Source organism: Lathamus discolor, chromosome 2 (assembly GCF_037157495.1).
Source record: "Lathamus discolor isolate bLatDis1 chromosome 2, bLatDis1.hap1, whole genome shotgun sequence".
Classification (NCBI taxonomy): Eukaryota; Metazoa; Chordata; class Aves; order Psittaciformes; family Psittacidae; genus Lathamus; species Lathamus discolor.
In genome coordinates, this window is record NC_088885.1 from 19,411,560 (window position 1) to 19,435,692 (window position 24,133).

Consider the following 24,133-nt stretch of genomic DNA (forward strand, 5'->3'; position numbering starts at 1 on the left):
AACCCGCATCTGCTAAATCTGGCTGTAAGACAGACAGCAACTATTCTCCTGCTTTTCAAATGAGATTTTATTTATGTTTTACTATTTATCAAGTTTTTCAGTATAAAGCCTTGTAACAACATAATGGTTTTGTCAAGCGGTAACTAGAAGATACCTCATCTTCCAAGCAAAGTATGAACAGTGCTGCCCATAAACCCTACAGTCAATTTTCAGAGCTGAGACACTAATCTTGACAGTAACCTTTTAATGTATTATATTAATGGCACAGAGGCGTTAAGCACCTTTTTTATAATTCTCAATAAAATGAACATTTACTGAACAATCTGTCAAACTACTGGCTCAATTTTTTAAAGCCAAACTTTTAAGGCTCTATTCTATTTTCTCTTCCATGAATCTTCCACTTTACGTCCCTAGACACCAGCAGGGTAGCATGTTCCAATGCTACAACCCTTACAAGTCTTTGTCCCTAGGCCTAGTTTGAATAGTGATAAAGTTGCAGAACAGAACAGAGCTTAAAGATTGGGGAGGGGGAGTGTGGGGGAATCTTTTCATAAAGGACAGAGGAACTTTGTTTCCCCCAATCCTAGTCACTATCAGCGCCTTTTGTTTGTGTGGAAATTGCAAGCATCAGTTTTAATACAAGCCATACTCTTAGGAGTGCTTATTTCCGAGGAGGCTCTACATTAACATTTTTCAAATGAGAAGGGAACATTCAAGCCCCAACCAGATAACACAAGATTATCCCCAAATCAAAAGATTTTAGCCTGCCTGAGCCTACGCCAGCCCACATACTGCAGAAACTCAACCAGGGCAAAATGTTGTTCCTAGTGTTCTGGTATGGCAGAGAATTAGCATCTGCCACTCTGAATAAAAGCAGCCTAAATATATCCAGCCACTAGCTGTTTCTTGGACAAGGAATCATGAAATGGACAGTTTAATTGCATATGAAGAATTACGTTAAATTCCTTGGTCCATTACTTCGAACTATAGCAAGCAATGCAATGGAATTTGTTGTCATATGCCCTATAAACATGTAGGATAAGTGAAAACCCCACAGATGGACAGAGAAGAAAAAAACTTTTGTTTGTGCCTTTGGCATTGCACTTGGATGGCTATCTGACCTCCATACTGTTGCCAGGGTCAGGAGAAGCAAGGATCTGCACAGCAAATACTGGTCATATAAGTTAAAACTGCCTAAAGGCAGACTTAAAATGACAACACAAGCTTTTCTACTAATATATAACCATGTTTTTCCTCCTTTCTCCTATCCTTGTGAAGCCTAAATTATCCCCTCCTCCTTTTCTGCCTTTTGCTCTCTTTAAATATTACAAATGTACATATTAATGTAAACATAAAACATTGAATGTAACGAGGAAACATATAAAACAAAAAGAACCCAAATCATATATACACAGGTTTATGCACGTATAGGAATATACCCCCCCACAAGAAGAGTTTGAAAATCAGAAATGAGGATTCAGCATCTGAAGGAACTGATCCTTGCACTATTTTTACCATTTTGTAATGTAAATTCCCAGTTGCTGCATGACAGAGCAGCATTCTCCCAATGTTTTCCAAGCATCTCCCACTGACGGATATAAATAAAACTCAAATAAAAAGCTGCTTCCCAAGATACTAGTCTTATATCTACAAAGGTTAAAAGCTTAAAAGAGAGAAAGATAGGTAGGTGGGAAATGTTAATTCAGATTTTAAGAACTTCATAACTGCTTCACAAGCTTTATGGCATAGTGCCTTAGACTTAAAAAAAGGAAAGAAAAAGGAGTCACAACCTCAACCTGTAAAAGATAAGGAGACATAACACATTTTTGTATTCACTGACAGATGTCCAACATGAATCTTTTTAAGAATCCTGATTTTTATTGCACACAGAAATATTGTAAATGGTAAGTACTTAACATTAAAAGCCCTGGCTAAAGCTCTCCTAAAATCAACCTGGATAAAACATAAAATGCAACATAATCAGTATTTAATAAGTAATTCTCATTTATTTCATGGAATGAAAATGGTCCTATATTTTGAGGGGTGAATTATTAGACCCTAAGATTTTGATTTTGCAAGTGCCTTTACCAGAACAGCTCTGAAACCTGAGAGCTCCACAGGGTAAGGAAAGCACTATCAATTTTAGACAGGAATCTGCTTAAAGCTGTTACGAAGTAACTAGATTGCTCTTTTAGCTTGAATTGGGAATGCACGTTTTCAAAGGCTCCCTCCATTGCTCCTACTTCAGTGCCCATCACAAAGCTATTTTGGGTCATACAAGCAGAATTTCTGCTGGATGAAAACCTAACCCGAAAGCTATGCTCCAACCACGGCTGCACCAGGGCAAAACTACTCCAAGGTATGTCCCATAATGTGGAGACAGGGTCCTCAGCCCCTTTTCCAGGTTGATGCTGCTCCTACATGAGGCAATTCACTACTTGAAGCCTGCATGCCTATACTCATCTCTTCTCCTTAGGATGCAAGGAACGAGACTAGAGGAAGCTGAAGCCCAGGAGGACAATCTAGATCACGCAGAGTGGATATGAATAGGGCAAAACAGTATTTCTTGTACAGAAAAAAATCTGGGGTGAGGCCTTGGTGGTCTCAAAGACTGATCTGGTGAAAATCCGCAGTAAGAGACACCTTCAGCCTTCCTCTCAGGTGGATTGCTTTTATTTCCAATTATTCTGTTCCAGGTCAGAGTGCTTCCGACTTGTTTCCTATCTGGAAATGCTAATCCTAATCCACATGCTTCCAAATGCTATCCTAATGCAAATGCTTTGTCTGATAAGGGTCATTTTAAATCTATTAATGCATTAAATTCAGCTTTGGGCACATAAACCTTTTGCACAAAACAATGTACACTCTCTTGATAGAGATGTTGACAATAGCTCTATCTTCAACGAGCCTCAGTGGTTGTTTTCACTACAGTTTTTGTAAAAGGCTCTTCAAAATTGCCTAGCGTTATCCATCACGTTAAGGAAGATTTCCTTGCTGGGAAATAGGACATGATTTTCAGCAAGTCTCTTCTCGGATTCCACTGTTCTGCTAGGCAAAGCATCAGATGTCTGGCATGAAGTTGAGCCCTAAGGCACAATGTCCAGACAAGAAGTCATCAGACTCAGTAACACCAACAGTTGTCTTGCTGAATTTCTTTTGGTGTTTAGGATATGCCTTTTCTTTGATCCCTTTTCCTACACATTTTTTGAAGACTTTTCAAGCCAAAAGGGATCATTTTAAGCACCTATTTGGACATTACATCAAAAGAGACCCTAGAAGTTCATCTAGCAATTTCTGAATTCAGCCAAGTTACCTGTGGCTGAGCTAGAGCAAACATCTGATATTGATCTGAAGACTTTTTGTGCTGGACCTTCCACCACATCCTGTGGTAATCTCTCTTAGTAGCCGTGTACCTTTTTCTTCTTTTAAATGTACAACTAGCTTCTAGTTTGAACTTCATCAATTTCCACTCCTAGTCAGTGCCTCTCTCATTCCTTTGCTTGTTTAAATACCCCTCTATGCCAAATGTAACATCCCTTGCCTCTCCTTTGTTTAAATGCTTAAGTGCCAGATTTATTGTTTCAGGCCATGTGCCTCTTTATGAGCCACCTGTACATCTGACTATTCTTAATCATATAGATAAGAATTCTATGGGGATATTTATGCTGTTAAAGGCCTATAAATAATAGACTATTTTCTGTCCTGAGAAAAATGTAAAAATTTGCCAGAAGAAAAATCAGTTATAGTATGAAATTTGTTATGGATTCTTAATTTCTGCTAAGCAGTCATATGAAGGTGGCATTTTAAGAAGCTATGTTAGCCAAGACACCAAGTTTTGCCTGTGTGTTGCTGCCTTGCACTGAGAAGAGTTTATGAAAACTATAGATGCTCTGAAAAATCATGAAATATGCCACATTCAATGAAGGTAAATCAAGAAAGAAGTACGCCAGCTAGCTTTCCATGTGGAATCTGCACATGAACATTGAGGGTATACTTATTAGCAGATTTTTCTTAGTTACCCCTTACATTAAAATATATAAATTAGAAAAAACATAGCTAGATTAGGTTTAGCACACAAAGCTCATCCTTAACAACAAAGTGCAGAATAAGGAATGCAGCTTTAGGAGCTTGGGGACATACTAGCTGGCAAATACATTTTGGTGGGATTTCATTGTCATGCATACATATATACATACAGAGAACCACCCAGAATTCTGAGAGAATCTTTATATACTGACTCAACTAAAAAATACCACTAGGTAAACTTAGGGAGCTGAAATCTCCTTTCCATTTCTAGGAAGGCCATTGACACTAATGTCTTTCTCGTGTGCTTCAGTTTTCCATCATCACAAAACCCATCCTTCTCCATGACAGTTTACTAAGAAGTAACAAATCCTTTGGAAAGGTGGCACAGCCAGGCACAGGTTATGGTTTAGCACAGTGCAAGCTTATAGAAGGACTGCAATTCTCAGCATAGGAAATCTTAGGCCTCAACAAATAAAATAAAAATAATAGAGACAGGTGTATATGAGTAGAACCTTTCATCTGTTCCCACCCCTGGGGAATGGAACTCTTCCCTTTTGAGTAATTTATCCCATGGCTTGGAGTCAGGCAGGTCTGAGGTTGCTGCTGTCCTGAAAAACCTGTCTTCTGATCACTGCTGCAAGGCACTGGAGGAATCCGATACTATTTGTACTGTTCATAAAGAAGTGTCCAAGGAAAGATACAAAGCTCACCACCGCCTTAGGTTTTCCTACCATGTTTCTTGGAAATAGAAAGGAAGAACCTAATTATTAATTAAAAAAAATTAGAAAGTGTAGGGGAGGGAGCAAGCTTCGAGAATTTTGCTCAGAGTCTGTTTGAGAAATGCATCTCTCTCCTTCCTAAGTTATGATTAGAGCAAAGAAATGCAATGAGTCTGGTCTGACAAGGTGAGAGTTGCTCATGTCTTAGCACTGCCTCTCAGTAAGGTACCTCTCAGTGGGTCCTGCTTTGCTTTCATTCCTGTCAGGTAAAAAATTATTACGAATTCAAGTCATTTTCTCCCAAAGCATCTTTTTGCCTACACCCCTGCGTCCCCTTAACATAAGCATACCTCAGCTTTAAATCTGCTGACAGTGACGCTACAGCACCTACAGAATTTGCTCAGCTTTTGGGTAGGTTTTATAATCTCGCTGATCTCTGTGCCTCCCACCACTGCTAGTAATAACTGAACCAGTCAGGGAAGGTCTCTGCAAACCAGTCGCAGCAGTGATTAAGATGTAGACATACGTATCTCCTCTCCCTTTAAATAGAAGGCTTAATTGGTGATGTGGATAGCAGCTTCCTAATGGACAGAAATTAAACTCCATTTAATTCCTGAGCAGACACTTCCAATGCACAGGCTTTACCACACATTCGGAGCGGGGAGGGAGGGGGAAGGAAGGAGCCGCGTGCACAACTCTCTCTACCTCTGACAATCACTGAGGAAAAGCAACATGAGGACCAGAATGGCATAAGTGTGGCAGGTGTGAATTGACCTGCACTGGCAAAGCTGCGAGCTGGGAAACTTGCAAATCACATGATTGTGCAATACTTGGCTCCAGTCAGTGCTATCATGTTCTTCGTAAAAAAAAAAATAATAATAAAAAGAAAAAATAAAAAAAAAATCTTAAAAGACATGTACATCAAGTTAACGGATTAACTGTCAAGTGACATTACTGAAACAGAGACAATGTATTTCTTTATTGTTAATGAAATTCAGTTAAAAGTGAAGGAAGTGATAAAGAAAGTACTGTTTTGTAATGTATTTTACATAAGAACGTAATATAGAAAGGGAAGTGCAATTAAATCTTAATGTGGACTTTTTTATTTTTAGTTTATCATCTGGTTTACATTTTGAGCCCCTTTGCAGCAGTAAATTATGCTGGCATTTCTTAGGGAGTAACTGCCATGTTAATTTAGTTTAATAAAATAACTGACAGAAAAGGGGGAAAAGAAGCAAGAAGAGAGAGTACCCCCCCAACACTCACTCCTTATCTTTAGCTAAGTATTCAAATGCTTTCTATATGAATTGTCCGTGGTCCAACTCCAGCACCATGTAATGATACAATACATTACAACACAGTACAATACAATCTTGGGTTTCTGTAGCGCCCTTCATGCAAGCATCCCAGGGTGCTTTACAATCATTACGAGTTAAAATTAAAACTGAAGCACATACAATTCCTAATAGAATAATTTTAAAAATGCTAAACAGAACAAATAACTTTTAAGTCTAGATTTAAAAGTCCCAACAGCCAGAGCTTTCCTTAGTTCAATTGGCAATGAGCTCCAAAGCTAAGGAGCAAAGCGACTAAAGGCTCTCTCATGTTATGTTAAAGGATCTCTCATGTTGTTTATACTTGTGCAGTACTCTACAGCCAACTATTTGCCAATAAGACGAGAAAGAAAGACTTATTTTCAATCCTGCTTTAAGGAACATTGGAGGAGTTGCTTGTTAACCCTCTAATAAAGTTATGGGGAAAAAATAAATAAATCAGGGTTTGCACTTGGCCATGACTGCGTTAAGAAGCATACAAGAAACAAGAATGAATAAACACAGAATTTTGTAGCAGTGCATTACTTGACTGCCTCTAACGTAACAAAAAAGGGGGGGGGGGGAAGCATGTTTTTATATATATATATGTGTGTATATATATAAATAAAAGAACATCATCACAAGTATTTAAAATGCGAGTTAGCCTATATAACATTTTAGGACCACTAAATGAAAACAGAAGTCAGGTAGGACTTAGTTCTACAACAAGTGCACATTTTAGGAGGAAAATGTATCAGAAGAAAATGTGCTGTGCTCCTTTTTCATTCTGTCACTTCCCTAGAGCTTGAAGTCCATATAATGCAGATAACCATTCACATGACACAGTTCTCAAAATTGCTGAGATACAGTCCCATGCGGTTAACACACAAAGTGTGGAGCACAGTCCCAAAATTGTTATTCCCTGAAAACACATGAATTTTGTACTTTTTTCATTGGAGAGCCTGGGAAGACAGCTACTTGGATCTCTATAGAGCTGAATTTAGGAGTAGACAAAAAGAAATAAGAAATTAATTGGACTCTCCTCCACTATTTCAGAAGCAGAAACACAAGACCTCGTAACAGCACACATACTAAGGGACATGCTGACACCTTACAGAGTCCTCTAAAATAAGGGACTGCATTTCTTTGAGAAACAAGTTACACTGCTCTCCTCCCCAGATCAAGTGCAGGACCTATAACTGTTTTGGAAAGGGATTCTTGACATCCTGATTTTAATGTTAATCCTAATGAAGAGGTATTAAAAAAATAGCTATATATTTTCTCTTTTCACAGGGCGCTGCTCAGATAAAACAGCTGCAGATAGAATGACACAGATTTAACACTGAGAGTGTTTAGATGCATCTAAAGAACATAAATCAGTGATCAAAAGATCAAGCAATTGAAAGGTTGAGCGCCCTGTGAATGTCCTCACACAGCTCTACCAACATGTGCATTTCATCTTCCCCATCCCATCAGCAACAGGCTCTTTACTGCCTGTCCTAGCTGGATGACTAAAAATCATGGGCACAAATTTTAGTAGTTAATTGAAAATGTTTTAAAAATCTAGATAACAGATCAGCATGAAGAGACATCAGAGTGAATGCTCTTAAGCAACTGAGGGGTGGGTTGATAGGCTCTGCCTGCCAAAACCTGAATCCAGGCCCTCAAGGATTTACTTCCCTGAAATAATTAATGACATCTTTAAAATCTAAAGTATAGTAACTTCTAAGTTACAGAAAAAGGAGCTACATTCCTTACTCAGGTTATTAATTACTGGGGGAGGGGAGGAAGAGGAGAGAAGGATAGAAGAGAGTCAGAAGCAACAAAGAAATCTAAAGACTTGATCTCAGGTCTAGGCAGGTAAAATTGAAAGTGTAAGGTAAAAAAGAAAACCAACCACCTTTCAGTTTTGTAAAGCATGAATTAAAAATTGCTCATGAAAAGTATGTATTTTGGCTACTTTTAATAGCTCATTCCTTGGTTATTTATAGGTCTGGAAATTTTAGTTTTAGCAAATGCAGCTTTTTTTTTTTTGGTAGGATTTTGGAGGTGGGATGGTCAGAACAGCAGTGAGAAAATGTGAGAGGATTTTCTATCATGCTGCTTATTTGCTATGATGCCAGGTGCCTTCAGATCAGGTGAACTGAGAAACACTGATGTTCTGAGCAAGCTTTCTGTCTGGCATCTCTGCCAGATCATACGATGTCGGCACGGTGTCTGCATAAAACAACATGCAAATTCTGGGCAGGATATCTGAACAGAAAGGAAATTATATGATCTATATGGTGCCCATGTCAGATGCAGACAACCATGCACAACAGACAGAAGTTTGATCAAAATGCAATCAGGATAGCTATATTTATCACAAGTGCAAAGCTATTCAGACTTGGGTATCATACCAGCACTTGCTCTGTGTGCGCATACATTTCCTGGAATGCAAGTGTATATCCCTCTATCCGACAAAATGCTATTCCCTCTTCATCAGGAGCAAACTTATGTAAAACATTACAGGCATGGCAGAGGGGTGGGGGTGTGTAGGCACACACAAATATCTTAAAAAAGAAATTAAACATGGAATGTCTGTAAATGACTATGTCCCTAAGTATCACAGCCTCTTGATACAGTGCACGCAAATATTACACACCCCCTACAAAATATGTAATAAATAAATAAACCATGAGATTTGAGATTCTACTACACATCAGGCCTGGAATTTCTCATCCATAGTGCACAGACTATTGGTTGTATATATACAAGCAGGTTCAAAGGATGAGCAAAGGAAAAAAAAAAAACAAACAACAAAAAAATCGCCCACCTTCACATTTCAGGACGCTATGAGGGAAAAGAAAAAAATCCCTTGCTTCAGAAGTGCTTTTGCAGTGGGTTTGATAAAATGCCTGTTTGTGAATACTAACAACACTCATTTAAAAAAATCTTTTTGTAGCAAAAAAAAAAAAAAAAAAAAAAAAAAAAGGCAAGATAATACCAGTGGAAAAGTCAATGTCATTTGATCATATATTTTCAAAGGGGTGCCCAGATACTAATTCATCTCTACAATCTCTTCATTTGGTAGGTGACTTGTTATCTTCTTTTCGTGGTAAAGGTTACAGGAACTCAAGATAAGGAGTACATCTAAATGTTCAAAAGCAAACAATGAGTTTGTTCCAGAATTATTAAAAGAATTTCTGATAGCCCATGTTCTCCTCTCCCTCATAAAAGGTTATTTAGCTATATGTGTGTGAATATATATATATATTCACAGAGAGAGAGAGAGAGAGAGAATGAGAGACAATATAATTCAATAGGGACAAAACAACTGTGGAAGTAATGAGAGACTTCTGCACTTAAAACCAAACCAGAGCAAAACTGTGAAGTATGAAAATTCTAGCACTAAGGCTGAGTAAAGAGATGGAAGGACTAACATTAAATAAATAAAGGCAATAGGCTTGCCTGCCTGATCACTTTAGAACAGCTCCCAACAGACCAAGGTAGAATAGAGCTTCTGTGCAAGGGGTTGGAAATAAGAATTGATGGTAGAACAATTTCTTTACAGCCCTTTGGAGACTGGAGAGCCAAAACAAGAGGGAAATGAGATCTAGGCCACTCGCGAGATGCACCAATTTAATGGAATGCACAAGATGGCCCAAAATTGAGTGCTAGATTAAATTCCAAGTTGCCTTCCCCAACAAAAGAGGTCTGGAAAGGAAGCAGAAATTAAGTGAGCCATGCATATCAAACACGAAAAGTCTTTCACCTGGCATTTGTGTATGCTGCTCCTCTCTAGCAATAAAATCTGCAAACCCGAGGTAAAGCATGAAAATACACACTGCAGCATACAGTTCAGAACAAGCTTGGTTTTCCATACAAAATTGCAGCATGCTTTTACCTTGCCTACTTGATACCAAAAATTTGAGAACTAAAACCTCTGGATAGATGCTTGCAATTCCACAGCAATTCAGAGACATGCATTTGCTCTGGTCCATCACGAGTACTTCAAATTAAGTCAACCGTGATACCCTGTGGCATAAGCTCATACACTGAGTGACAAACCTGGGCTTCAGGTGTGGTCACAGAACCCACAAAGTGGGACAATTACAGTAGGTTCAAAAGAGACCATATATTTAGCTCTCCTAATGAGAGCAAGAGTCACAGTGGTATTTTACCAAGGAAGGCATGAAGACGTCATTCCTGTATGCCCTATGGTTTTAGTTGGACAAGAAAAGAAATGGGGAAGAAAAGAGAAGAAGGAAAGAAAACCTACCTAAGTAGATGATGCTGTTAAGTTTTCAAGACTCTATAATTAAGACAAACTGGATCTCCAAGTTTGTTTGCTCACATATTTTCAAGCTATTAAATATATCTGCAGTATAAAAATAGTCTACTTGGGTTTCTTTGCAGTACATAGAATATCAGTATTCTGAATAAATATGAGCAATTTTTTTAATACACAAAATGCAAGATTAATTAAGAAAATACAGTAAATTCTAAGTGACAATGATGACTCTCAGTTTTCCATGCTTAGATGGGGCTTTGGAGATTCCATGCATTGAGCACAGCAACTTAGATACTTTACAACAAATCCTTCTGTACCTACACAAAATAGAGCACTGCTAATGACAGTAACGATAAGTTACTCTCATTTCCACTTTCAGTCACTTTTCTGTAGTTAATAAATTATATAACAGTGTTAATAAGTTATGGTACAGTGTCACTGCATTAGTTTGCATTTGTGATGAAGCACTTCATATAGCATTACCTATGCCCGTGGAAGTACATAACGGGAGAGACCACTCCTCTGCTCTTAGAAGAATCTCCCATGATGGCATTTTGATGGACCCTCTAAGGAAACACTGCCTCCTGACCTCTGCCGTGCTCTTACATCTCGCCTCTGTTGCAGCAGCACACCACTGCATGGCAATTCGCAAACTAATGTGTTTAATAAAACAGAGACACTCTTAAATCAGTGTCCCATCCATATGAGAGATATACAGTAAGTTATTAGTTAAGCAAATATGGGAAGCATTCAACTTAATTTAGTCCTGTGAAAAGGACACCGTCAGATCAACACGTCCTCCCTCAAGCTCCTGGATGGAAATGGGAATATCTAAACTGACTGATGGGTTCTTGATCAACCACTGTAACAGCGGTTTTTTTCCAAAAGTTAAGAATAAACAAATGTATTTTAAGCGTAATGTGATTTGGTCTTTGAAGAAAGAAGAAAAGGAGAAGCTATTTAAATTCTTGCAACCCAACTACCACAGTGCTAGTGAAGATAGAGATGACAAAATAAGCATGCTTTAAACAACAGAATCAAGCTGACGGCTTTAAGTATATTCTTTCAGTGCAAACCAGTAAACAAACAGCCCAAAAATCAGAGTTCTGTATCCTGGGGTTTTGGTTATCTCAACTGCTAATGTCAAGAGCTATTATTAGGCAACATGGCCTTTGTCCATTAAAATTATTATATAAAAATCCAGTATAATTTAAAACCCAACTTTTTAAAAGTGTAGTGATAGAATTTTCTTGAGTACCATGATATGAAGTGAAATATCTAGTGAAATATTAATTTTAAAACCTTTTTTTCTGCTTTATCATTGCATCATCTACTTATATACAGAAGCTGCTATGGGAAACCTGGTGTCCAAATAAATATGCCATCTCGATAGAATTTATTTGCTTTCCACCAGTATCAAGTACAAGCCAGCACTATTAAAATGGAGAAAAATCCTAGATTATCTGCAGCTTCCATAAGCCAGCAGTGCAAAAGTTCACATGCTTTTATAGTAGGCATATACAAGATAACTTTGCAGACACACTACTGGGATGGTTTGCAACCAGTGAAAATAATTTTGATTATTTCCACTTCACAACTTCCTATATTGGAGCCACTGAAAACAATCTAACCATAAGGGAAAAAAAGCAATGGGAAAACAGCCTGCTAATATATCCGCTGGAAAGACAGACAGAGAGTAGTCCTTTATAGATTAACTGAAGTCTTTCAGAGGCAACTACTCCAATATTCTCAGCAAGAGAAATAAAATCCCCATAAAAATACCTTGACTTCCTTAATTTCCTTTCTCCATTCCCTACCACAACCAGCATCATTTAGTTGTATACTGAATTTCCCTCTGCTGCTGCACAACATACACATTTTTTTTAATTTAAAAGGTGGAAAGAAATATGATGTTCCCACCATAGCATCATTGGACACCGCAGTGCACAGAAAAGTAAGTTGTGCCTTTACAGTAACCGGACAAAACAGTTACAAAAAGAATGGCAGAAAAAAACAATACTGCTAAGGCTTGAGGAAAGCATCAGTTCAATATTTAGCAATGCATAAATTGAGGTTTCATTTTTGTTTAGGTATATTTTGATTAGAACTAATAAATGACTGCTTTTCCTTTGGTTGCTTGCAACAACAACACATCATCCAAGGAGCTTTATTCTTTATTCCCGTCTCATATAGCATGCCAAAGACTGTCTCATTTTATGAATTAGCATTTAAAACTACTGTAGGTTATCTAACAAGCATTCAGATTCAGTAGTACTTTTGACAGCAATAAGTAAAGAGCCTTTTAACATCTTGAACACATGTGCTTGAAAAAAGTAGTTGCATCAAAGCAGTTCAAAGACTAAAGACAAAAAAACAGTTAAAATCCAGTTTGCTGTGAGACAATTTTAGTGTGGTGTAAACAACCTTTCACGGCTCCCCATGGGAAACGTTGTAAGACTATGTTCAAAATGAATCAGGCATATTTATAAAGATCATGAAGTGGTCAAATGAATTTGCATATTTGGCAGATTCACTCCACGGGTACTACTTGCTACAGTCTGTAGAAATCTCAAATCTCACATCACCGTTGCCTATAGTGCTTTATTATTTATTACATGTTATGCTAAGTACCTGTGAAAGGGGACATTCCTTGGCCAATGAACTCTGGTTCATATCCTTCAGTAAGTCCTTCAGAGCATTTCTTACTGTTGTGTGAGACCATTGTTCAGGAGGCAAGTCTTCTAGTTTAGGGCAACTATTTGAAACACAGATTAGAAAAGGGATTATTACAAGATTGCATCCTGCTGCAGAACATTCCTTTAAGACAGACAGATTTCATTTTGCGCATCAAGCAGATGCATCTGGAGATTGCTCTCGGTCTCCTGATTGTTCCGATTAGTTAATTACTTTATACAACACATCTGCTGTATTGATGCATGAATTATACATCAGCTGCATGTGGCGACTATTTTTTCATGTTACTTCTACCTTCCTGCTCTGATGCGCTTGGTAAAACAATTTAAGGTGCAATGCTTTCTCACAACTGATCATGAAAAGCATTAATATATTAACCGTTTTTTTTCTTTTTTGTTACTGTGAATTTAAGAACCTAGACAGCAACAATAAGTGTGAGCAAGTCATTCTTCTACAAAATGCACACAGATGGTACTGTTCATGATATGCAAAAATATTTTTCTCTTAAGTAAACTTTATGTAAAATGCCTTCTTGTAATGCATCATTTAATTGACTAAAATGCAATATAGTTTTAATGAGATATCCAAAGAAAATCTATGTATCAGAGCTATAAAACTTTTCAGCAATAGTATACTGTAAGTTAAAGAAGAATTAGAGTAACTAAAAAGGAATTTAGATAAGCCTTTGTACTTTGAGCACACAGCACAGTGGGAATTAAATACGAGCCATAAGAACAGTAAGAGCAGACAAGTAACAGTTCAGGTCCCAGAACTGGTATGCAACTTACCTGTGTAACTGGATTTTCAGTGTGACCACATGATACACGTCTTGCAGCATGTCTGCTACTGTAGCATCGGGGGCATCTGTCACATAGGAGAGTGGAACTGGATTCCACTTCCCAACCTGGATAAGCCCTGAGGGATTTTTATTTTTTGAGGGGAGGGGAAGTTGTCAAGAAGGGCAGGAAAAATTGAGGGGAAAAAAAAGTAATTTACCTGTTAATTCCTAGGGGCAAAAGAAGTATCTGATTTTAACAAGATCACCACCTTTGTTTCTAGCCTCTTAAATCTGGCAAAACAAAAGAACACCCCCCAAAAAAAAAAACTCCCACCCACACATCACCAAGCATAGGCTTTATCTGTATTATGAAATTATACAAATGCATTTACAGTCGTGATTTTTTAATACATATAGAAGTGTATTTTCCTAAGTTCCCATGAATTCAAATAGGATATGATATAATACCATTCCTCTTGCTAAATTAGAAAGGATTTTGCAATGCAAGGACTGAGTACAGAAAAAAAAAACCAAAACCCCAAACACTTTGCAGTCTATAAAACCATCAGGAACAAAATAAAAGAAACAGAGCTGGATATTCAGTCATAAATGCAAGTTGACTCTCAACAGTCCATCTGCTCAAATATGCTTTACACTTCCTTGTGGATCCTCAGTGGAGCAGATTATTAAGGTCAATAAGCATACTAATGATTCAGTTGAAGTCTTTTTTTTTCTTTAAACAAACAAAAAAAGAAAAAAAGAGAAGAATTTACCTCCACATTCCCCACGAACAAAACATGCAGTAACAAAAATACGTGAATGCAAAAAAGACACACAGAGACAGAATCTGCAAGAAGTTTAAGAAGCAAAACCTGCATCGCGATCCTGAAAGAAATCCTGCCCCTCCCCCAAGGCCCCATAAACAAACAGAATTCATCGTACAATTTTGTAATCGTATTTACCTTTTGCTTGGGCAGCAGAGCTATGAGAATATCCAAGTGATAGCAATGCCATTTCAATCAGTTGGTTGAAAAGCATATCCTTCCTCACCAACACAAATTCTGCATGCTCCTCCTTAGAATCGTACTCAATGGCATTTTCATAATGTTCTACTACACAGAAAACTGGAAGCATACTTCCTATTAAAAAAATATTTAACATATTAAACTTGAGTTATAGTACAGTAGGTGGGTCTATACAGCGTTATGTAAATAAAACCTGTACAAACAGGCAGAGGAGGCATCAAGAATCATCACAAATATTTGTTAAACATATTCCCCAAGTCCTTTCCCCTCACCCTCCCCCAAAAAAGAGAAAGTTCTACAAAACCTACATCTCTCTGAAAAGCAGAAATGCAAATTTATCTCGCTTGATCGGTTACAGATTTAAAGAATTACCTTCTATAGAAGTAACAAGGTTGACTGAAGAGAAGTTGATTCTCTCTGTCCTGCCTGATTTGTTGTGAGTAGCAGGCAGCATGAGAACCTAAATACATACTGCAGATGCCTTCACTGTAAGCCATTTTAGTACCAGCTACATAATTTTGTTCGTTAACATTAAAACTTTCTTAGTCCTGCCAAAAATATTTAATTGCTTTCAACATCAACAACAAATCACCTTGTGTGTTATACATTCCCTCTGAAAACAGTACACAAGGAAACAAGGCAAAAGTTAACACTAATTCGTGCTTCATTCACTGAGTGCACTTGAGCAGTACTTTCACTCGCATCTTTAAGAAACAAATCAAGATTTCAATGCTGTTTTCAGAAGTGTACTTGCAGTTCAGGGTTTGGTTTGGGGTTTTTTTGCGGTTGTTGTTGCCTCCTGCCCTTTACATTCCACATTTCTGGTATTCATATTGCTATTTTGAGAAGCCTAAAAGCAACTACTAATTTCCAGTTTTGTAACATCATACAACAAACCCTTCCCTACATTGCACAGAATATTAGGCAAATAACCTTTTCCTTTTGCTTTTTTTATTTTTTTTCCCTCCCTTTTGACAACAGACAGAGAAGTAACTAATGATCCAAGCTGGTTTAGGGACAAAGTCTTTGCTGGTAATCAGATTCTTAGACTCTGTGAAAATCCCTCCCGGCCTCCCAGACGGACACAGATGACACAATGACCTCAGACCTGCAGTTTTAGGCCCCAGTCCTGTCCTGCTGTTTCCAGCAGTGCAGGTTGAGATCCCTTAATGACAGAAAGCAAAAGAGTTAAAAGCAGATGTACAGAACTGTCTTATGGCAGCCTGCCAGAGGGGTATCATCTTTAGCATAAATGATGACAAGGGTTATTTTAACAGGGCACCCAGGAACTCCAATTAGTCCTACAATGTTAATGCCTCTACAACCACTGCCCTCTAGACTTACAGAAACCTCCTAACCTGCTAAGGTGCATCAGGCATGATGTAGTACAAAAAGAAGATTTATTCTTGATAATAGATAAACGTTTTAAGACCACGTCTGTTGATTTGTGCTCTAATGTATAGCAAGAAATCACAATAAAAAAAGATACCTCTTAAGCACATATATTTAAACTACATCTGTTCACCAGAGAGTCAATCTCTGGCAAACAAACCCCTTCAGGCTTGCTTGGAAAAGCTCACAAACTCACTTCAGTTTGCCCAATAGGCTCAGCATGAAAGACAAGACTAAAAGCTTGCCAATATTTATGTAGTGCAGGAAGGACCTTCTTTTTTTGTTTTTGGTTGTGTTTTTTTTTTTTCTTTTTTCCTTTGGGCTCTTTTGGGGGGTGTTTTTATTTTTTTTTTTTTTCTGGTTGGTCTGCTTGTTTCTTTTAAACCTAAGTGAGATTTGGTCAGAAAAGGAGAGAGGACCAAAGCAAAAGCAGTACATGCACACTGGTGAGTTCTTCGCTGGTTTTAATTAAGGTGTGGAGAGCTTTCTAACACACATGATTCATCTGCAGAAAGGTGGTGGGTTTTCTTTTTCCTCCCTTCCAGGCTCTCACAATTGATGTTTGACCTACTACCGCCTGACTCAGCGTAAGGGCTCAAAATTCTTAAGTAGTTTCACCATTAATACCTGAAGATAAAATGTAAACAAAGCTTCATTTTAACAAACAGTGCAGACATACTGCAAAGCGGCCAAAGCCTATTTGTTTTTCCCCTTATCAGTTCCTACAAATTAAGCTGTGATCAGACACAAAACTAGCAACGCACTGGTAGTTAGCTGCGTATCAACACACCTTTTGCCAGGTACAGAGTCTCCCGAGTTGCAGCATTCTGGAAAACATGGTACTTTAAACAACGCAGGAGGACCTCCTGGCTAAATCCTGATGTAAAGCGTAGATTATCAGAGGTGGATGCTGGTTGTGCTGCACAGGTATCATCTGACTACAAATCAAGCCACTAAATCTTTTAGCAAACTGTCACTAGTGTCCTTCTGTTAATGTGAAAAATGTTATACAGGAGAGCACAATCTCAGCTGGCTGATCACTCCCGCTAGCACTTGGCAAGACCTCCAAGTGCAGCAACTTCATAACCTTCTAGTATTAAAGGGGAGAGCATTGGTCACTGCTTGCTGCTAAAAATACAGCATGATTTAAACCTGAAGGCAGTGTTAGAGCTTTTGCTGCAGGTTTACGAGTCTGTGTAAACAGCACGTCTGCCATAAGGAGCAGTGAAGTCTGTAGAATCCTTGTCTAAAACTGTCCTGGCATTAAAGTTTGCTGTGCAAATATCACATAATACCAGAGACAGCTGAAATCTCCTATTTAGGAATTTATGGAACTTATATGTTTGCAGGCGTCAGAAAGTCCTTTTTATATAGCCCCACTGCTTCACTGTACAATGTTAATGCACTCTGCTTGAAAAGCCGTAATAAATTATATTTTTAATGCTCTTACCCTGGCTTTCTTAAGATGCATACATTCTTGGCAAACAATCAATAAATAGGGTAATCATGAGCAGAGGCCAAAGAATTTGCTGAAGTGCTGTTTTTCCATTTTTAATAGATAAAGATCTAACAATACGGACTGCTGTGTCTGTTCATTTTAGGATCAATATATTCTTTGTTTTCGCCAAACCGAGGAAAAAATAAATGATTGTACAATAAATGTTATGCATCAGACACAATGAAATTCCTCTGCCTTCTAACTTTCTGCATTTAATATTCTTGGTTGCATTTTTCACTTTGCTTCACAAATGCAAGAAAAATCTGGATTATAAACATAACCGATTATATGAAGAAAAGTAGAGGCTGTTTTAGAGCAAACACCAAATTACATGCAGCATATTTTGATTTAAATTAGCAAGCCTGCAGGACATGGTCAAAAAGGCTTACACATTTCAATAAGCAAAATTTATAGATTATTGTCCATTAAAAGTATTTTCAGTGCAAACAAAAGCCATCCATATACAAACATCAATGATTCTAAATGTGCCTTTTCCTTGTGCAAATGTCTAATTACAGCAAACCAGCCACTGAAAAATATGACACCCAAGTTGTTCATTGTTCAATAATGAATTGTACTTAAGAAAATAAACTGCAAAGATTGACATCATAAATGACTTTTCCAATGTGATACCTAAAGATTTACACTCTCTCCTTTAAACCAACTTGCAACTGTTATGGAAATAGTGCTGTCCTTCCAAGCTTGGACCATCATTAAGAGGAAAGGCAAGAATTTGTTTTGGGGGTTTGGTATTTACTCCTAGATATTTTTGCATTTCTTAGCCCAACACTTACTCAAAGAATTAACGCATTATATTACTTCTATTTCAATGTAGGAATTTCCTTTAATAAGAGCAGCTAGCCTTTACCTTAACAAATATCAGACTCCACCCTATAAAGCAAGATGCTCCACCCAAGCATGAAGCTTACATTTCCCAAATGTGATTTATATCAGAGTTGGGAATATATAGTATTTTAAAATGGAGATTTAATCCTGAAATATAAATGAAGTAGAGTCTGCAAAAGTATGCTTTCCTCCCCCAAAAAATATTATAAATCATATTTCTCTAATGCAGAATTATCAAAAGTGTTACCTTTTCTAATATTAGTTTTCATCAGGTGTCCAGAGTGTTTTAAAGGCACTCCTTGCATTTTAGTTCCTGTACTTCCAAGTCTTCCTCTTCCTAATGGACTCCCATTCTGTTCCAAGCGCGCAATTTTGGCTGGTGGACCCTTCGGATCGCTTACATTGTTAGACATTTCTGAATGTTCTTTCCCCTGAGTTGCCTCGTTCAAATGATCCATACTCAGTCCCGCCTCTAAAGATCACCTGCCATGATTCAAAAAAAAAATATATATGTTGTACACGTGTGCGCATATGTATACGTACACAGCCTGCATATGTACAGAAAGAGAGAGAGAGATGTACCATAAACTCATAAAGAAGAATAAATAACTATTTCAACTGGAAAGAAGATGCCTTTTTTAAAAAGAAACAAACTTATTCTCCAAAAATGACCTCATACCGCAGTTTACAGAGAAATCGCATCATAATCTGGTGGAATTATTTTTTAAATGCCAACTAGAGTATCCCTTTAAAAAAATACATATCTTCAGAGATATTCTACTAAATCAGAGACAGACTGAAACTCATATAAATAATGATGATTGTCAAGGTACATGCTCCAACACAGCTATTGTTACACATCTCACAGAAAGGTTTGTTATTAACCCTGGGTGTTTTTATTATGTTGAAAGAGACGGAGACAGAGGAAAAAAAGGATTCTAGTGAAACATTTCTCAATCTACTTGATGAAAAACATGGATGCACAACAGTAGAGAAATTGTGAAAACTTTAATTGAGGGAGCAACAGATTTATTAAAGATGTAGAATATTGTTCATTTACAATTCCTCCCCCCTTAGAAATAAAAGTTAAAAGAGAATTTAACATTTAGCTCTGGAAAGCAGTGGCGGGAGATGGTTGCTTTTGAGTTTCCTAACCAATATTACACAAAGAGTTTCTCAACTTTTGCAAAGTTCAAAATATGCATACAATTTTTTTTTCAGATGTTCAGCTTTAAGTGTTAAATGAAGTAGCTTATTGAATTATGAAAAATAACTGAGAAGAGAAGGTAGCATCTCACAAAACATGATGCTAGGAAAAAAATAAACCAAACAACCCAAACGCAATTTCTACAGTACTTTTGAAGCCCTTAAATAAAAAATAAAAAAGCCCTGGGTGATGCTATGTTACGTGCTGGCACAGTTATTTGAAACCAAAATGCAGAAGTAATTTCTGTATCAAATTAAGAAAAGGTACATGTTGCATGCTTTTATTTCCCTTTTTATAAACTTTTGAAACCTCTATCCATGAGTAGCAATTCCATTTAAATCCCTAAAAATCTCCCAAGCCTAGAACATAACAGAGCAAGTTTTGAGAATTTTTGACATTCATCAGAACCCATTTTACCGATTACATATATATATATATATTTAAATACATAAATTAAAAATCAGTAGCTGAGAACAGAGACATCTTTCTGGTTCTGATTTCATTCATCAATACCGTTGTGACTGTTAGGTATTTTACCCTACCTTTCCCTGCCTGAGAAAGGTGTGACTACACTGACAATTATGTTATATATATAAAATAATCACTAAGGACAGGTGACTAGACATTAATTTATGAGCTAGTATTTACATTAGCAAGTAAAAATACTAATACTGGGGAAGTCTTATTTAGAAAGCTTGGTGTGAATCTGATAATTGCTACTTTCCTTCAGTTGCCTAGTAATTCAATATATTTTCTGCACATTTCATAGCAAAGCCTAAACATCTTGGGATTTTTGTACACACTTCTATGCCATTGATATACATGCCAGTGATTATTCTGTAAACTATTTTTTTCTTCTTTGAATATCATGCTGCTTTTCCCGATAGGGTGAAGAAAGAAGTAATATATGAATCTGAACGTTTACATGCAACCTCAAAAATGTCACTGAATAGCTGAAGTTCAGAAAATTGTTATTTTGCCTTATGCTATAAGGTGACAGGCTAAGGTTTACCATTCATCCTGATCCCATCTGGCTTAGTTTGTGTGCCTCATTACCAGTAAACGTGCCTATTTTAGCCACTTTTCAAAGGGATTTTTTTTACTCTGTTAACTGCAGCCTAAGCAAAGAATTACAGGCTCACAGGCTCAAACCGTTAACATCTTCCGATGTTTCTGCCGATGCTAACATACTATACGGCTGCTTTTCTGAGACTGGTCTCTCACAAGAATAAGAGGATTAAGAAAAAAAAAAGGGGGGGGGGGCGGGGGGGAGGGGAGGGTGAAACCAAACCAAAAAAAGCGTTGAACAAGAAAATCCTTGTCACTTTTGGCAACTTCAGAAGTACTCTAAGGCACCGAGGTTCTTTGCTACAAAAAGTATCTAGTCATCATGAGTCAGAATTGCACTACATCGTGTACAGTAAATAAAAGTGATAGATCACAGTTTAGTTAATACACTGACTATAATCAAAACACCAAATGGGTCATTTTCGCTTGGCCTGAGAATACCCACCCATCGGCATCCTTTCCCCGCTTAGTCATCTTGTAAAAAGCTTTATGTTACAAAGCAAAATTACATGCACATAAAACACCTAATTTACTCATTTAAACTCCATGCCCAAGGCTAAAGTTCACTGAAACCTCAGTTTGGAATAGTGATGAGCAACAACTAGCCTGGCCTGCCCAGGAAGAGGGTTGCAGGGAAAGAACTATCATCTCCGCCAGTTCCAGGCCAAGAGTTTTCCTGGGTTTCACATTTAGGCATCTTTCGTAACTACAAGTTTTCATCACAAGGCACTGAGAGAAGAGCACAATTTCAAGGCACAGTTTCCCAGAGACAGCATACACGTATGGGCACACCGCACAATTTCTGAATGAGAGTCGGTGCGGTATCTCCTTTTGTCGCGATGTAACGCTGCTGGTATTATATTATTTCTTTCTCTCCTCCTGAATCAGCCCCCTCCCCATGCCTTTCCCCTCCTCTTCCCTCCCTCCCCCATAAAACCCCATAATCAGATCTGAGAGAGGCTCCGCACTTATCCGTTCCATATGGCTCTCACAATCCAGGCCAAGCTTTCCCTGTGACCTTTTAAAGAGACAAAGAAGCAAAGTACTTATCTAGAAACAGAAACACTGCAGTTTTCTGAGTGAAATTAGCAAAACCGACCCGAAACTCACCACTTCAAAACTTGACAGCATATAAATAACAAAAACAAAGGAGGTTTCCTTTGCAGCCCGAGCTCTTGAAGAGGAAGAAGTTCAAGACTGATGTTTTCTAGGTCCCCCCCCCTTTGGGGAAGGGGGAGAGGGGGGGCAGCAGACCTGAGGACTACTTCCCCTAATAGTCTCTTATTTTTTCTTTTTTTCCTTGTTGCTATTTTCCTCTAGGCGGGGAGGGGCAAAAAGAGATAGCGAGAAACAGAGTAGCCATGAGCAAAAATGGCAATGGACAAAAACCAGATTAAATATCTTTTACGAGAGAGCCAGTTTTCGAGGTTTAGCAACGGAGGAAGGAGCTGAAGATCAAATTGCTCAGACAAGTGTAACGCTCAAAAAGAGGAATTCACCATCATCATCAAAAAAGATAAAGTAGCAGGTTAAAACTGAGGTGGAGGGTGACTTAAGTCTAGCTATCCTTTCAAAAAATCAAACCAATGCGTACAGGAGCAAGTGAGAAAGGGGGGTATAAAAAAAAAAAAAGGCAAAGGGAAAAAAAAAGGCAGCTTTTCTATCCAGTGTGAAAAGCAGAAAGTCTACTTCTAGGTTGTCACTTACACTATTATTCTCCAATAGGCACCCAGAGGAGCAGCACACACAGAAGGAGCCCGCTCCCCTCCCCCTTCGCAAAAATACACACCGTAACAGCCCCCAAACTTTCTGCGGAAACCTCAGCCCCAGAGATCGCTACTGGAGATTACAAAAACAACAACAACAGGAAAAAAAGTGTAAAGAAAATTGCAGGGAAAGGCACGGAGATGCCACTTTGAATCTCGCCTTTGCGGTCCGGGGAGGGAAAAAAAAGAACAAAAAAAAAAAAGGCAGAGAGGACCTGTCTCCTCTCATTTACCAGGGGCTGGTGTGCGAGGGGGAGGGAGCACACTGGGGGGGGGGGGGGGGAGAAAAAGAACAGAGGGGAGGAAGGAAACACACACAAGGCACACCACCACCACTACAAAAAGTGACGAGGTTTCACTCCCTCCGAGTCCAAAACCGGGAGGAATTAGAATTTAAAAACCCCAACCCTATTAAAAAAAAAAAAAAAAAAGGAAAAAAGAAAACCCCTCCAAAAATTGATTCTGCTTCTGCAAAGGAAAAAAAAAATCTGCTAACTCCGAGAAGAGTTTCTCGCCAGAAGGGATAAAAAATATAAAATAGAAAGGTTGCAAAAAGCCAACAACAACAAAAACCAAGCCAGCAGGAAAAAAATAATAACTGAAAAAGAATAATAATGGTAGGCTTTGTTTTTTTGTCTCTTCCCCCCCCCCCCCCCCCCCTAATTCTCGCTTCCCCTGGCTGGCTACTATGGTTGTTATTTAGGCCGGTTTGGTGGTTGTTGCTGGATGTTACATGGATATATCTGTGTGTATGTGTGTCCCCGGACGGAGCTGCCTTGCTCTGCTCTCTTTCCGCCCCCCCCCTCCTCCTCCTCTCCCTCTCTCTCTGTTTCTGTCCCCATTAAATTATTAGTTGACTCATCACTACTCCTCCTCCTGCCGCTGCCGCCGCCGCCGTCCCCTGCTCAGAGCCTCCTCTCCTCCTCTCCGCTACCGCTCGCTGCCGCTGCTGCCGCTGCTTCTTCTTCCTCCTCCTCATTTTAATACAAAATAACACCGAGGCCACCGGCTTTTTTTTTTTTTTTTCCCCCTTTTTTTTTTCCACAGCCCTAGACGGGAGGAGGACGCAGCCTCCCTGCTGCTGCCCGGAGCCCTTCCCGGCGGCCCCGGATCATCCGACGCGTCCTGGGAGAAAGAGAGAGAAAGTGGCAGAGGAGGAGGAGGAGGAGGTGGTGAAGGAGACAGGCGTGGGGGAAGGGAGACCGGTGGGGACGAAGGGGAGGGGAGGTCGGCAGAAGCGAGGTGGCAGAGGGGGACAGCAGCGGGACGGGGGCGATGGGCCCGGCCGGAGATGGGGGGGATGGCCCGCCGCCGGCGGTAGGTGATCGGGAGGGGGCCGGGGGAAGAGGGCGTGCGGCTTCCGGGCGCGCACGAATTTGCAGCCAGCTGGGTGCGGGTGAGGCGGCCCTGCCTGCGCCGCTCACAATGCCCACCGCGCAGGCAGCGCGCCCCCTGCGCGCACGCACGCACATGGCAGATGGGGGCCTGAGGTGGAGGGGGGCGAGCCGGCGGGAGCGTGGTGTGGAGG

The 24,133-nt window shown here is 39.0% G+C and overlaps 1 protein-coding gene across 7 annotated transcripts in view; it reads right to left on the minus strand.

Annotated features, from left to right (window-relative positions):
* The window catches only part of SATB1 (SATB homeobox 1), a 92,609-nt gene that overhangs the window by 51,477 nt on the left and 16,999 nt on the right, over positions 1-24,133 (minus strand). For 3 of the 7 annotated variants that reach the window (XM_065666039.1, XM_065666037.1, XM_065666033.1), the window contains exons 1-5: positions 21,950-23,418; positions 18,812-19,047; positions 14,766-14,942; positions 13,814-13,940; positions 12,963-13,086 (exon numbers count right to left, since the gene is read on the minus strand). In XM_065666039.1, the coding sequence (XP_065522111.1) occupies positions 12,963-13,086; positions 13,814-13,940; positions 14,766-14,942; positions 18,812-19,022 (639 nt within the window). In that variant the 5' untranslated portion in view covers positions 19,023-19,047; positions 21,950-23,418. Of the gene's footprint in view, positions 1-12,962; positions 13,087-13,813; positions 13,941-14,765; positions 14,943-18,811; positions 19,048-21,949; positions 23,419-23,473; positions 24,015-24,133 lie in introns of those variants that run through there. The other 4 variants (XM_065666034.1, XM_065666036.1, XM_065666038.1 and 1 more) reach the window with 4 other exon arrangements.